Source organism: Ascaphus truei, chromosome 1 (genome assembly GCF_040206685.1).
Source record: "Ascaphus truei isolate aAscTru1 chromosome 1, aAscTru1.hap1, whole genome shotgun sequence".
NCBI lineage: Eukaryota > Metazoa > Chordata > Amphibia > Anura > Ascaphidae > Ascaphus > Ascaphus truei.
The window spans coordinates 191412141-191428593 of record NC_134483.1 but is presented as its reverse complement, the minus strand read 5'-3'; the positions used below and the strand labels follow the sequence as shown (position 1 = coordinate 191428593).

Here is a 16453-nt window from a genome sequence, read left to right as displayed (position 1 = left end):
AAACTCACCATTTGTTTTTATTATTGAAAAATCTAACTTTTTAATAGTTTTCAAGTAGTTCACCAAGTAAAAGTCTGAAGTAAGGGTGAGGGAGGGTAGCAGAGAGAGTCCCAGATCCACAAAGCTTTTAAGTGAGTTACTGTACCTTTACTTTAATGTAACTGAATGCCATGTTAAGCCAAACTGTGTAATTTAAAGGACAATAACGTAACATGATGTTTTCTCCAGTAAAGAGTATTGTGTTAACTTGAATGGCGGTTAGAGACAACATGCAATTGAGGCGTTACCCTATTATCAGATATCCACAAGATTATTGAAATGTTAACGCTGGGACTAAATATTACTTTAGTTAGGTCATACTGTACCTAAACTTGTCATTGCTCACATCCAGACCATGAATAAAGCTTGCACAGAGTTAAGCACTGACTAACATAGCATTATTTCCAGTGTTATTTTCATTAACTCGCCTTTTTCTCAACTTGATTTAAACACCTTCAGTACGGTACTTCATGGTCTTGATCAGAGTAATGCCAACACATATTGGAAGGTAATACACTGTTATGTTACAATAATATGGCGTTAAGCCTACGCAAATGAGATGAAGAACCTTTGCTGTTTTTGTATATAATTAGCTTTGAGGATACACTTTTTGTGTTGGGTAAAGTCACAATATGAGATCTTTTTACAGAGATTTGTGGATCAAGGGAGAGTATAAACATAGTTATCGCTTCATGTGGTACAATATATAGAGGAGTGTTTTGTTATGTATATAAGCCAATAGGTACTTTACTAAATAGTAGTGATGTTTCTATTTTTTGCTAAAAAAAAGTTTGCCATAAGAACTTTCACTTGTGAATTAAAATTAGCAAATTCGAACAGAGAATTTTCAATTGTAAACAAAAGTTTTCAAGTTCATACGGATAACTTTGGCTTACAGGTGAAAATTCGCAAAGAGCTTTTGCGTTAAGGCAACATTTTGCAAGTTTGCAAGCAAAAAACAATGGGAACAAATATACAAATGAGGAGCCATTTAAATTATTAGCAAGAGATGACCTTTGCCCCAAAGTTGCGAATTAGAAGATTTTGCAAAACAAAAAATGGAAATTTATTTCACACATAAAATTGGCATCAATAAACTTGCAGATTTTTATTGGGTCTTTCATGGGTTGTTGTCATCTTCTCTGCAAACTTTGTAATGGTACTCATATCAACATCTGTATTTGTATTAGATGCTAGTATTCAGTCAGATAATCATTTTACTAAAGGAGAACATAAAAGTTTGTCAGAGGCATTTTGACAGTATTTTAGTATATAGAATACCTCAAAGGTTTTGATGTTAGTAATATTTGTGCAGTAATAATATTGTATTCCCATTCCATGTTCATTTACCAAATCTAACACCTTTATCTCTTTAGTCAACCTAACACCTACCTTAAGCTCCTAAAACCATTTCATGACAATAATTTATGGCATCACACCTGTTAAGAAATTCATTGGATTAAAGCAGCAATCCATGCTGCTCGTGATGAAAACATTTTTTTATTGAAATGGGGTATCCCCAAGAGCTGCTTCATGAATCTGAGTCTCTCAGTGCTGGCATCTCTCAAAAATATTAGTCCTTCGGAGATGAAATGGCTGCTGGGTCAGGGAATGCTCAGGAAGAAAATTGAAAGCCATTACGTCAGACCCCAGTGGCCAAGTTGTAGATCTTCAGAAGGTCGCTCATTTTTTAATGTTCTGTTATCTCAATTGAACATATCCATATGCATAAATCATATCCCCAAAGGTAATTAGTGCATGATGTCCTGGCATTTTCCTTAAAAATAACGAATCCTTAGATGTTAATGGACTCTAGGCTTACTCATATACAAATCAAATGGCAATGAGCAATTTACCGAACAATGGAGATCCTCAGACCTCCTTTAATATAAGCACATAGCAAAAAGGCTACAATATTTAGCTCCTTCCAAAAGCTGCCCTTACTCACATCCAGACACTGATTATCGTTGAGTTATTTCTTCGAAGAGTCTAAAAGCAATGTACAGTAATAAGTATCTCTTTCATTACAAAAAGTGATATGTCTTACATAGATATATATTATGGATTATATAAATGTCTGAAACACATCATAAACTATATTATGTTTTTTAATGATTAAAGTGATATGTTTATGTGAACTAATATTGTTGAGGTATGTAGGGATATAATTTTTTGTACACCCATACTTAATATAGTTATTATTACATTTGATACCATATAATTAAGTGAAAAGTTAATGTGTAAAAATGATACATTTCTAATATTATAACAAGATTTGCATTAGTTTTTGTTAACACACACTAAAATCTCTGTTAATAACGCTGCCTTAATAATGCACCTTTATGTTTAACCAATGCACATGTGCAGTGTATTGGAGAACCAGTCTCAGCACTACGAACATCCCCGTTCCTACGGGTAACATAAGGATGGTGGTTTTGCTACTGGTGGTCTGCTTATTTATGCATATGATTAGCTTTGACATCTCCATTAAATGAAGGGAAAAAAATGTCCATTACCTAATTAGGTAAGGTAATGTTATTTGCCCTAATTTAACGCACTTCTGAGGATCTACCCCATGTTTGCATTTTTTCTAAGAAACTTTAAAACATTGTATTAGCTTTATAATAGAAACTGAGAGATCCCTGGAGGACTGCTTTAAAGAGATTTTATAAAATTCATTTTCAGCTAGAGGGTTTTTAAACTTAAAAGTTGTTTTAGTGTTTCCTTTTTTCCACTTACATAGAAATTTATTAAGCCATTCAAAATCCTAAAATTATGATTCACATTTTTATCAAGAAAAGTTATTTCAATATTTGATGGATCATATTTAGTTGAACAGTTATTAGGCTAATGCATATTGAAGAAAACATGGGTTATTCTGAATTATTTAATTACATTAATTGATTAAATAAATATTTATAGAGAAAAGTAAAGTGAATGTAATTTACTGTAACAGTTATTGATAAAAAAAATCATTTATCACTAAAAATAATACCAATGCTATATTCATTAATCAATTTCTATTGTTCTAGGTTTTGATTTGAATAATGGACAATGGCATTCTGTTTCATTTGTGGCTAAAAGAAATCGGGCAAGTGTAACAATAGATAATGATGCTTCTTTATCCATGCAAACTACTCTACCAATTCAAGTTTCATCTTCAGAAAATATATTTTTTGGAGGTATGCAATTTTCTTTCTTTCTTAAAAGATGATATCATTGATATAATAATTTGAACCCCCTACTCATTTTTAGATTGGTTTTAGATCGTTAATTGACTTAACTAAATACATTTTTTAAATCTAAAAAAAATTCACAGCTCTAGAAGATGGTAGGGTAAAGCATTATTTTATTATAAGAAGATCCGGCGAAATACGTTAGAGTTCTTTGTACTGTTTGCTGCTATGCAAACCTTGTTAGTACAATAAATCTGTTTTAACCAGCAGTGCTTTTTAGCCCTTTTTTGCTACAACGTAGCTGTGTCCCTTCTAGTCCCTGCTGTTTAACTTGATCTTCTTGTATTCTCTCTGCCATTGGAAGCACACCCACAGAGTTTGGATGTGATGGGTCCCGTGAGCAAAAAAAACCAGTCCCTTAACATTGCTAGGGATATTGGACTATGTTATCCATCTCTACGTACAGTATAGAGGATGATGTTATCCGTTGCTTATATAAATGTTACAAAGAAAAGGTGTAAGACAGACGGATAGTGGAGGGGACACACTGGGGTCTTATTAATCTGTTCCCCTGTGTTTCCCTCCGCCCCCTCTTATCCCCACTATATACTCTGTGATGTAATCTCGCTATATACTGTGTGATGTTTGAGCAGTCACACTTACCCAGTATACCTTGGGATATGGGAAATGAATGAAGACTACATTGATCCATTCTCACTTATCAGTATTCATTTAGTTCAACATCATAAATATGGTTGCCATCAGACGTATATAATGAATATATAGTGTGTGACTATGTGGCACTAATTTGTGTACCATTGGTTCTCTCCACTATTATTTTATTATAAACCTATTTTCCTTTTTTAAAGGCTACTAAACCAACGAAAAATAACCTTAAAATTGTCTTTGTACTGTACTAAGTGTTTAAAACTGAATATTTTGTTTATAGTTGATACACCAAAACCACAAAATATATTGTGCGTCAATGTTCTAGCTTTTTCTTTTAAATATTCACCTAAAGCGCCAAAAATGTTTTTAAGTCAAACAAACTATGTGTGGTATGCAAAAAGCCACAACACTTTCATATACATTATACATGCAAATGGCTTTTTCTTATCACTACAGTTAAAGGAATTACACATGCAGTCCAAGCAATATCCTACATGTGTTTTTTGAATAAATCAGTTCTGTACTGTGAGAAAATACATGTAGCATTTTGTTTAAAAAACAACTGTAGATGACATTTCTAATGTATTATATAGTGACAAGCATTTTTTTGTTTCTATAGCAACTACGTACAGTCACATCCCCTTCCCTTTTGAACCTTGCCCTCTCTCTAGCAGTGCACCAATTGATCTTCCCCATAGAACTTTGTCATATTAATATTCACTTGCGTTTCACTGTCTGCAGAATTCTACTCTGCAGCCATTTAGAGAACCCCCAAACCGAATCCTCGCCAATCTATCACAAGAGAATGGATCGATTGGCCACTTAACTAATTACTTATCATAGTGTGGATTGTATTGAAGCACATACTGTATTAAAGAGAAAAAAATTGAATAAAAAATAAAACAGCAGCTTGGACTGCTGCTTTAATGGCTTATTCTATATCAGTTAAGGCCGTCATTCAGATATTTTTGACTAACATTTTCCGTTTACTTTGTTATGCTTAGTTACTTAAATATAAATTGTGTGTGCATGCGTGCTCCACCAAAATACAAAGTTAGCTGCCTTGATGCAAACTGCAAAAATAATGGTAACACAAGCTGATAAGAACGGGTACTCCAGGTCTTTAGAAAAACATCCAAAAAGTGTATTTAGAACAGATCAATGTTTCAGCTTACTATCAAGCCTTTCTCAAGACAAATGAATATAGACAATTCAAAACCTTATATACTATTCCCCCAATGCTGTAAACAACAAACAAGCCTGAATGAAACAGCTGCCCCTCACCTGTGAGCATGGGTGGCTGGAGGACCAGATCTCTGTAAGGTGTAAACACACACCAAAGTGAAAGTGAAAAAAAGTGAAAGTGAAAAAAAGTGAAAGAAATAAAAACGTATTCAAATAATTTCTGTGTGCCTTAATTAAAAGAGTGTAGACCAAATGCTGTATGTTGGGAATGAGGACAGGGCTTTAAAACAAATACTGTGTATATATCTAGCTAGATTCGGATCTGGAGAATGATGAGCTGGAGTGAGAAGCATGGCTAGCAAATTACGAACTGCAGTAGCATACCGTCTTGCAACAAAGCAGAGTAGCATGATAAGGGCAAAGTAATAGTCACATACTGTATCCATAGCAAAATGTCTATATTTACACAGGCAATTACATTATGAGCTATGATTTCCTAAACATCCTGTAGTGCAAATATCAGAGAGGAAACAGAGTGGGAGAAACATAAAACAAGCACCAAGCATATGCAGAGTTCTAGCACTATTGAATAGCAAGCTGAGACACAGAACTATATAGCAAACAGTATTAAAAAATGTCCTAAGTGTATATTCAGACACACGGACCGGAGTGCAGTATTAATCAGTCATATACTGTACAGTACATGAGCTTTGCCACCAGCCAGGCAGTGAAGTAGATCTGTAATGCGATAATGGTAGAACTCCGCTTAACGATGCATTAGTTCCTAGTCCATATCATTGATATGCCACCAAGCGATGCTAAAGAGAAACGCATAATGCTGTGTGCTGGGCAATGCATGGTGTCCTATTAATAAGCCTGTTGAAAAAATCTGGTGGAATCCTCTCATGCTGTGTCAAAACCCTTTTCTCTATGCTGGCAAACAGGACTTGTGTATTAAAGATCCACCTGAAATCCTCAGAGCATATAACTCACCATAGGGCAGCATTATCATACACAGTATATATTCTCTCAGGAGATGCGGAGAAAGACTGGTGAGATAGATAAAGAATTTAACCATACTGTACATAATATGAGTAGAAATATACACCTGATTAAGGGGGATCCTGTATGTCCCTGGAGCGGCAATGTTTACCATATTGAGGCAGGAGTAGGGTAATTTCCTGCAGCACAACTCACACAAGCCAGCCTGCAAAATAAATAGATGGTTACTGTAGCAACAAAACTCAGTTGTCATCAGACATTTTTAAAGCAAAAAAAAGCTGGATATGAAATGCTCATTGAGGCTTTCAAGGCATAAATCCAATGACTCTTTTGTTGTAGCAATCATTTTGATTGAATTCCAACCCATTTGAGTGGTGATACCTGGTTGATAGTGATCATTATCAGATGATCGATGATAATCAATGATAATAATTAAGATAATGTCGGAAGATGGAGAGTTGGTGGCGCACATTGAAAAAAATGTGTGGCTACTGGTTGGTCTTCTTTTTTGTACCTTAAACTGATCCTGATTGCAGAGTAATGCAAAGCCATCCTCTCTTTAATCATCCATTTTCCCGACATAATAAAATCTGCATGGACAAACTATGACATAAACAGTATATTGAGATGTACATGCCAAGTGGTGTCTTTTTTTTATGACGTTTCCATTGTGCAGATGTCTGGAGGATGGTCCTGTAGTTATGTGCCTGCCCACAGATTGATCAGTTTTAACTAACATGTCTTTGAGGTTCCTACCACACTCGTAGCGTAGTAAAGGTTTGGTATGCAGGCTTGGAGGTAGTGTTTGACCCGAGGTGTCAGGGTCTCCTAGACATCCTGCTCCCAGCCACAGTTCCCTTATCTGTCCATCGGGTGTGCTACTGTTTTCTGTCTGCCCTGGGTTTCCTCTGTGTGTCTCCGCTTGGTGCTCCTGTCCTCTCTCTCGGCCTGTCCTTATAGTTTCCTGCTTCCTGTGCTTCCTGGCCTTTTCTTTGTGTTCCCTGGACTTCTCTGCCACAGCCTGTTCATAATAGTATACAAAATGATGATGTTCAACATGACCCTGCCAGTAAAAGTCTTGATACAGTAGTTACTGTATATTCGAGACCACATTGAAACTTTTTTTTTTTTTTAAATCCCATATTTTCTGTATTCTAACAGTAGAAGCCCAAGTTGTTCTGAAAAAAAAAGTGTACTGTAAAATGGTTTCCAGGATATACTTCAAACAGTACACAGAAATATTTAGATAAATATTTTATTGCCAACATTAGGAAATTCCCTTTGCCATATGAGTGGCAGCTGTCTTGCAGTGAAAGACTACAATCTTTACATACATAATGATAATAATGGATTTAAAATAAATAAACAAACGTAACATCTCTAACCCCGGCCAACAGAGGAGGGGAAACAGCAAGTTGTCTCACTGTCTCCTAAAGTGATATTGCTGATGTGTAGGTGATGCTCAGCAGTTGTTTAGCTTGTTTTTCGGTTTCTCAGGGTGCTGGAACTTTGTGCATGGCTGGGACGGTGAGCAATAATAGAACAGGGCGCCAAGAACGTTTCTTTAACTTTATGGTACAGAGAAAAGCAATCTATAGCAGCAACAGGACTGTTTTTCAGTTACAGGGTAGCTTCTTGTTAAGGCTTAGACACACTGACCAGGGTTTCCTCAACCATGAGACTTGTTGGCAGGACAAATCTTTTTCAAGTCTTCCCTCTGTTGCAGGAAACAGAACCAGAGACGCCACCAATAACGCCCCATAAACTCCCCCAGGTCTCCTTAATGAGCACCTGCAATGAATAATCCACTCTCTACTGTGGCTGGCAGCCGGTTCCTGAATGTGTCTATAGGTCCCTTACACTGGGATACTTTCCTAATTAGAAAACAAAATATATTACTTTTTCACACCTCTCTAGCTGGGCAGAGAAGGGCTTAAGCTACAGTAGCTGTCATCCCTTGTAGGGTGACCCTTTCAACATATTCTGGAAACCAGGGACTGGCCAATCCCCTGTCTATATGATTTTCAACATGAAATTGGTTACATGAACTTAGTTACATAAAGTTGGGATCTGAAAAGGGGATTTAACCCCTTACCTCCCTGTAGGGACCAGGAACCAGCTAAAGTAAATGTTAGCATACCCCAAGGGTGCTACTCAAATAATTAAATAACAAATACATAAATCAATCAATAAATGAAAGGAAGGAATAGAAAGAAATAGGCATAAAAACAATAATATAGAAGTGTCTTTGAATAAAATAGAGGATGGTCAGGGAGCTCCGATGATAACATTCTGTCACAGCATGTTGTAATATTATTGAAATACATTTTTGCCAGATTAGGCTTGCGGATGAATGGTTATGTGTAATTTTCATGTGTGTATGTAGATTACGAATTGGTAACAGTGGTAATAATTTATTGAATTGAGAACTTTGGCTTTACTACCCTGGTATTGAAGTGTAGGATGCAGAGTAAGAGGTCAACACTAAGGAGGATAGAGCAGGGGCATGCAAACTGTGGGGTGCAAGATTTTATGGGGGGGAGTGATGGTTAAAGAGGCACCACGCTCTTCCCAAAAGGCATTTCAATGCCTGGTAACATGGCATGTTAACACAGTGTCAAATGACGCAGTGGGGTGAAATGATGTCGCATTGTCATGGTAACGTGATATCAGAAGATGCCAGAAACCAAGTAAGGGGGGGGCACGAGAAAGGGGGAAAGCAAGCAGGGGGGCGCAGACTGAAAAGTTTGCGCACCCCTGGGGATAGTATGAAAAAGAAGACGGGGGGTGGATGTTGGATTCGGATTTTACAGTTAGCAAAAGGAGACTGGGAAATGTCTGATATTTAAAGGCAAAACTAAGATGAGATTCGTTTTTAAGCCTGCTGCAGCAACTCAGGGTAAAATCCTTGACTGGAGTTGCTACTACCCCACACATCAAATATAGGCTTTGCCGTCCCATTGCCATGTGTGTGAAAAGGTAACAAATCGCTAAAAGTGGTATTGGATTGGTAACAAGTAATTGAATTGGGAACTTATGTTTTACAACCCTTAAACAGAAGGTGTATGGTGGAGCAGCGGTGCGCAAACTGGGGGGGGGGGGTGGGAGATTTTGCTGGGGGGGCGCGGGTGGTTCCAGAGGCCCCACGTTCTTCCCCAAGGCATTTAATTTAATGCCGGGGGATCGCGTGGGCCTCTGCAACACTCCACTTACCTTGCTTCAGTCGGCTGTGTGACGTGTCGCCATGGCAACGTGGCATCAAATGGTGCCGTGGGACATGGCACATGACCCGTCGCCATGGCAACATGGCGTCAAATAACGCCGCGGGGTCATGGCGTGACGTCACATGACCCCGCACGCCAGAAAGGAAGGTAGGGGCCACGAGCACCGGGGGGAGTAGGCAGGGGGGGCTCAGCGTGAATAGTTTGCGCACCCCTGGGGTGGATGATAGAAGGCCAGAAAAACTGAAACAATCTCAACTCACAAGTAGTACACGACAGCATCCAGGACAAGAAGAAAACCCTGTGAGTAAACACGGCTGCAGGATTTAACCCTATAATTAGAAGGTAGGAATTTAAGATGGCCAAACACAAAGATACGCCCTTTCCTCTGTTACTCGACTGCTAAAACTCTGACTCAGGCCCTCATTCTCTCCCGTCTTGATTACTGTAACCTCCTGCTGTCCGGCCTTCCTGCCTCTCACCTGTCTTCCCTACAATCTATCCTAAATGCTCCTGCCAGAATCCCGCTACTCTTTCCTAAATCTGTCTCAGCATCTCGCCTCATGAAATCCCTCTCCTGGCTTCCGATCAAATCCCGCATCTCACACTCCATTCTTCTCACTTTTAAAGCTTTACACTCTTCTGCCCTCCTTACATCTCAGCCCTATTTTCTCGTTATGCACCATCCAGACTCTTGCGTTCTTCTCAAGGATGTCTTCTTTCTACCCCCTTTGTATCGAAAGCCCTCTCCCGCCTTAAACCTTTTTCACTGACTGCCCCACACCTCTGGAATGCCCTTCCCCTCAGTACCCGACTAGCACCCTCTCTATCCACTAAGGCACATTTGCTTAAAGAAGCATATGAATAGCACTGGATAATCCAGGACACATGATACATAAAGCTTGGGCCCCTGCAGACGCACTCACTAGAATTCCCTCCTACTGTCTCTGTATGTTCCCCTACCTACCAATTAGATTGTAAGCTCCTCAGAGCAGGGACTCCTCTTCCTTAATGTTACTTTTATGTCTGAAGCACTTATTCCCATGACCTGTTATGTATATTATTTGTTATTTATATGATTAGAACATGTATTACTACTGTGAAGCGCTATGTACATTTATGGCTCTATATAAATAAAGATATACAATACAATACAAAAAAAGTAAGACTGTGACAAGACAGCAAAACACGCAGTGACCAAGCACAAGAGCTGGGCATCCAGGAGGGGGGATTAATGAGAGGTTTCCTGCCCAGAGAAAGAGGACAGTGGGGTGCTGCCCAGGGGAGAGAGGATGACCAGGGCATTTCCTGTCAGGAAAAAGAGGAAGGCAGGTTGCTGCCCAGGGGAGAGGAGGGGGGAACTGGCATAAAGTGTTGCCTGGTAGCCCGGGGGAGGGCAGCAGGCAGCATGCTGAATTCACTTGGCATATGGCATTATATTCCAGTAAGGCATTGGGGACAACATGCATAAATGATGCAGAGCTGAGTTAAATCTTGTAAACTTCAAGCTAGCATTCAGATTTTGCAGCTTTCACAGGAGACTAGAAATGACTGATATTTAAAGCAAAACCTCAGCTAAGATTAGGTAATCTGCCTGCTGTAGCGAGACAGGATGAAACTCTGGACTAAAGTTGCTACTCCCGCACACAACAATCTGCTGGGTAGGAAGGGCAGTACTGCACTTGAAAGGTAGCTGAAAGGTCACATTTAGAGTGACCTAATTCTTATGGAGGGCATACTATTTTGATCTTGAATTTGTCCAGTTGATGTGATAAACCAGTGGCCACTGGAAAGGAGAATGTGGATATACTAATCTCTCTTTGATACTGTACATCTTTATCATAACTACCATAAAAAGCCATTATCTCCCCCACTTCCCTGATAGCTACCAACAGCCCTTTTGGGGTACAAATACTTTTTTTCTGGGGCATGATTTATATGTGGGTTTATTTCCATTTCATTTATCCCCAACACAGGTTTTCATCTTATTCTCTCCTCCTTTTTTCTTTTCAGGATTAGCTTGCATAAATGATCGTTTATTTATCAGGAGATAGGGGCAGATACTATTGATATTATGCTTTATCAACTAGTGAGATCAATTCTAGGTAGAATACTAGCTAGATTTATATGAGTAACACAAAATCCAGAGGATTTGTGGTGCTCAGAGTTATCTGGGAAAATCACTACAGATAAACATTGATGAAAACATAATGTCAGGAGCTCCCTTGATATAGAAAACTAACTTGAAATGGGTAATATAGTGACTTAATGGAGAATAGTGTCTACTGGAAATAGTTCATACTAAAATGTGTTTTACTGCCAACTGTGGCAACCAGACATAAAAGCGCAATTAACATCTTCTATGATCAGTGCATAATCCATACCAAATGTATACAGATAGCCTTAAGCCCAGAACAGTCCAAATGGAATATTTGCATAAAGCAGTAAACTCATATGCTAATGAGTCACTGCTGTCCGTTCTTGATGTTGCTTGTGGAGCTCCATGGTGTGCAATGTCCGCTGTTGCTGTAGCAGGAAAAAAGATGGGTGCGGTGCACTAACAGTGACAAAAAAGAGGATCGAGAGGTGAACTCCAATAAAACTTACTTTATTAGAAACACCGGAAAAAAAGGACAAAGGTAAGTGGATACCACCTACACGTTTCACGCATCTGAGATTTATCAAGCTGTGATGTGTGGATTTGCAAAACGCATACAGATGAAACTCTCGGTTTTGGCCCATATTCTGAGGAATTCCATTAACATGTCGGGGAAAATCCTCAGCATAGTCCATAGATGCTCTAATGGCCCATCGGATTAACAAAGCGGGGGACATTTGAATGGAACTCATGCTGTGTGAATCCTGCCGGGCTGTGAGTCCCATTTAAATGCAGAGACCCCCCAGTGTTAATACTATGGGCCATTACAGCGTCTATGGACTATGCTGCAGAGTGTTTGTGAGATGCTTTGGGATTTTCCTCACGCTAGGCCAGAACCGACAGTTGCATCTCTAGGTGGTATCGCTTACCTTTGTCTTCTTTTAATCCATGTTTCTAATAAACTATGTTTTATTGGAGTTGACCTCTCGATGTTTGTCACTGTAGTGCACCCCACCACTCTCTTTTTTAGATTGATATGAGACTATAATTTGTCAGAGACAGCATTGAGAGCGTTCAAAGGTAATGTATGTGCATGTTATTTTCATCATAAATTGGTCAACAGCAAGCAGGATATGGGAAGCACATGTCCACTTGGTAGGAGAATGTGAATATACTAATCTGGTTTTGAGTACATTTTTATCATAATTACCAGCAAAAGCTATTTCTACCTGTTCCAACGTATTTGAGGTGAATTCTTTATTGGGGAGGGGGGTTGGTATCAAGATTAATATTTGCACTTAAGAGCTAAAACATTTAGAGTTACAGGAACATATTCCCAAAGAGCCAACATTATGTAACCTAGATGTATTCTAGATTTTTATGAAGACAACAGTATATGATATTTAACATAACACTGTTATACTGTACAACAAGGAGCTCCCTGCTACATACCAGTACCGGCTCAATTACAAAGGTACGGCTCCTTTACTGTGCATGCTTTCATCTGTGATCTGATCACTTTACTGCTGACCCCAGTGCTTCAGTGATAGCAAGTAGGGCAACTTCCTACCCTCTCTTCTCCTGTCTGACCACAGTTTGTTCCAGTATCAGGGCATACTTTGTTTAATATACCTTGTGCTGTTTAGGGAACCTCTCTCCCCCTCCCTCTCCAGTCCGTCCACTTTACTCCCCGAGTCAGGGTCTCCAGACTTTGACTGCTGTTCTCGAGTGTTCCTGTACTTGATTGTTAAGATTCAAAGAGGCATCTAATTACCCCTGCCATCATGAAGGGCATCCTTGTCAGCATACTCCAGGTCCATGTCCTCCGTTGCCAGCAAGAGTACATGAATAAATACAATCTAAAGGCCCCTAAACCCCTTAATCACCTAGCGGTTAATAACCTAGAGTAATTAAGGGGTTAACTCACCCTTCCCCACTACCCACCCGGGAGGCCTTACCACCCACCCCGGCACAAGTACCCCCACCCTCTATCCATTGATTGACACAGTGGTACATCATGCCCATGACAAGTCACTATAGCAGTCAATGGGTAACATAAAAAAATAAACAGGCCCAAAAACAGGACCAACAATTAACTCCAAACAAGAAACAGAAATAGAAAAAATAACAATGAATTAAAAAGCAATAATTTTCCAAAAAAATGCATATGCTTTTGCTGGTGAGAAGAATCTTTGATCAAATCAAAATTCCAGAGCCTCAATAAGATAATCGAGGCTACTAGAATTGCACAATTTTATCAAAATTGCGATTTGGGGCTTCTCGCTGTCAACTGCATGGTGTGTTTGGCCAGGAACAAGAAATCAATAAAAAATGCTTTCGCCGCATGATTTAACCAACTTATCGAGGCTTTCTGCATAGCGAGAACAGCTCAAAAGCCTCGATAAGTTGGTTATCAAGGCTTATAGCATAAGCCCCAGTCAGTTTACATGTGCTCTCTGTATGCTAATGCAATTGACTGCTGTGGATTTTTTTGCATCTTTGATTGCCTGCAAGTGCTCTGGTGTACTACTGATGGGACTCTGATCTATCAAAACTAGCTTCCGTAATTATTATTCTTGCATGCCGCACTAACTAGCCGATCACTACACCTCTGACTGTGGACTTCAGCAAACCATTGTGCACTACCAGGAGTCCCGGGAGTTGGTCTGTATACAGCTCATACTGTGCTGTGGCTTTGAGATATTGCTACTGTAGGGACTATGAGATACGTTGTTTCCCTATATCGTTATCACTTTCTTTGGCTTTGTTCCACCAGTGTGTATTCTATGCTATACACAGTCAAACTAGTATTTAGAGTTTAGCTATTGCATTTTCTTTACTGGGTTGGCCTTACCCTACTGTCAGCAGGCAGGCATAGGCAGGGATCCATTTTTTTAAGAGAGGACACTATGTTACCCCTCCTGGTCTAATGGACCCCTGTTATTTATACCATTGTGAATGATATTGCATTGTTGTGGCTAATTTACTAGCACTTACTTGCATTCATTCCAGCAGGACATGTTAGGATTCAAGTAGCTTTTATCTGCACTACTTAGACATCATATGTTGCTCAGTGATTAGTTATATATGTTTTAAAATATATATATATTGTGTCTTCATCATTGATTTTCATAAATACATTTGTTATACCTTTTTGCAATCAACCATGAGTGCCCCCATTTTGTGGAGTCTCTGCAAATCCTGTCTTTCAGGAGTATCCCCCCCCCCCTTTATTTGTAATAGGACTGCTGCACAGACTCCCCTTCTCTCGGCACACAGCTCCTCCTCAGAGACCCTGTATTTTTAAAGCACTCATTATCTTTAGAGTGTGAGATGAGTTGTTACACTCAATATGGATTGCAATTAAGGTCCCCCCAACAGCTGATTGGACATATAAATTATTTGCCCCAATCTTTTCCCTTTTTGTAATACGGGGAGTAATTGGTTCTATTGCAGACAGCCGGGCAACAAGTTAACCTCTCAGGCCACTACCACCGGACGGTATTTTGTTGTAAACAGCTATAGCTGCATATACAGTAAAAATTAACCCTCAGACTGAGGGTATCGCTGTCTGTTACAGTTGAAAAGCCTCAGGCTACAAGATATTTTGTTGCAGGCAGCTACTGTTGTTTACTTGTAGCAGCTTGCAATTTGGTGAATGTGATTGCAACTATTTAGCAGTATCATTATTTCACACTCTCCACCAGGCTGCAATGCATTTTATCTGCACTATCTGCACTATATGTACATTGTGTCACCTTGTATCTTACTGTGTCTATTAGAACAAATAACAGTTTGCATTTTAACCTATATCTATTTACAGTATATAAACAAATAGACAGCACTCAGGGTGCAAACAGAATGAAGTGGGCCCAAATAACTCCACTGTAGATCATAAAAAAAACAAAAAAGCTCCAGCACACGCTTATTCCGTGACTCTTTCGTTTTCTCTATTAATCAGTGTGTGCTGGAGCTTTTTTTGGTTTTCTATATCTATTTACCCACTGACATTTGCCCTCAGGGCACTGATCATTGATTGTTTAGTGTACTATTTACTACATCTACATCACTAATTATTTTTTATCAGATTTGTGTTCCACTACTCAATTTCCCTTTATCAGGATACATTAGCGAGTGTACACTGTTAGGGGCTCTCTATAGCCTACCCTCTCTGGAGGGCTTCTCTGGCTTAGAACCCAGTTTTACTCTATATTATACCCCTAGTACAACCATCTCTTCCCCCTCGATCACATAGAGGTTGAGCGGGTATCTCTCTGCTTCCACTGTTAACAAAAACTGCCCCAAATCCTTTATACACATCCCAGTGTAGTGTGCCCGCATTTCCATTAGGTTTTTCTTATAGTTAATGATATTCAGAGCTGAAAAGTGACACCATATGTTGTGTTCTTACAGTGGTAATAAATTTATAGTACATTTATACTTATATGTTTATTGATTTGACGTTTCGAATAAAATGTATATGTTTATAATATATTTGAGTATACTTGAGTGCTATATATGGGACACTTTTTTTCTATTTTGTATCCATTTATCTTTGTTCCAAGCACCATTAGTGGCTGTTACATGAGAGTTTATTCACTAATGTAAGTACTCTTTTCCATTACAGTCTGTAGCAGGCATTCTCTTTGTGTACATATATATAGCCTCTCAACCTAATTTTTTATACTGAACATTTTTCTAATATAAGGTTTGAGAAGTAGAATTGTAAATCTAATTTTAGAGTGTTGTCTACTCTTTATTTTTTTTATTCCAGCGGGTTTCAAAATAATAGAGATGACTCCTCATGAGCAACTAGAGCATCAATTTAAATTGTTATAATTGTACTTGAACTACTTCCCTAATTACTAATAACCTCTCACACTATTTACTGTATATTGTTACAAGAAAATAAACCAATTTGTGTGCACATTAAAATGGCTTGTGCTATACCAACTGTTAACATTTAGACATCACTTTAATGGTTTCTGAATTGTTGCAAAAAAAATTACATTCTTTTTTTAAAGTGCTAAATCTTTAATAAACCAAACTTTGAGATTGAGAAA

General features: G+C 38.7%; 1 protein-coding gene across 2 annotated transcripts in view; it reads left to right on the top strand.

The window, feature by feature from the left end:
- CNTNAP4 (contactin associated protein family member 4) overlaps nucleotides 1-16453 on the top strand; it is a 580041-nt gene that overhangs the window by 333604 nt on the left and 229984 nt on the right. For both annotated transcript variants that reach the window (XM_075599587.1, XM_075599597.1), the window contains one exon: nucleotides 3072-3221. In XM_075599587.1, the coding sequence (XP_075455702.1) occupies nucleotides 3072-3221 (150 nt within the window). The remainder of the gene's footprint in view (nucleotides 1-3071; nucleotides 3222-16453) is intronic.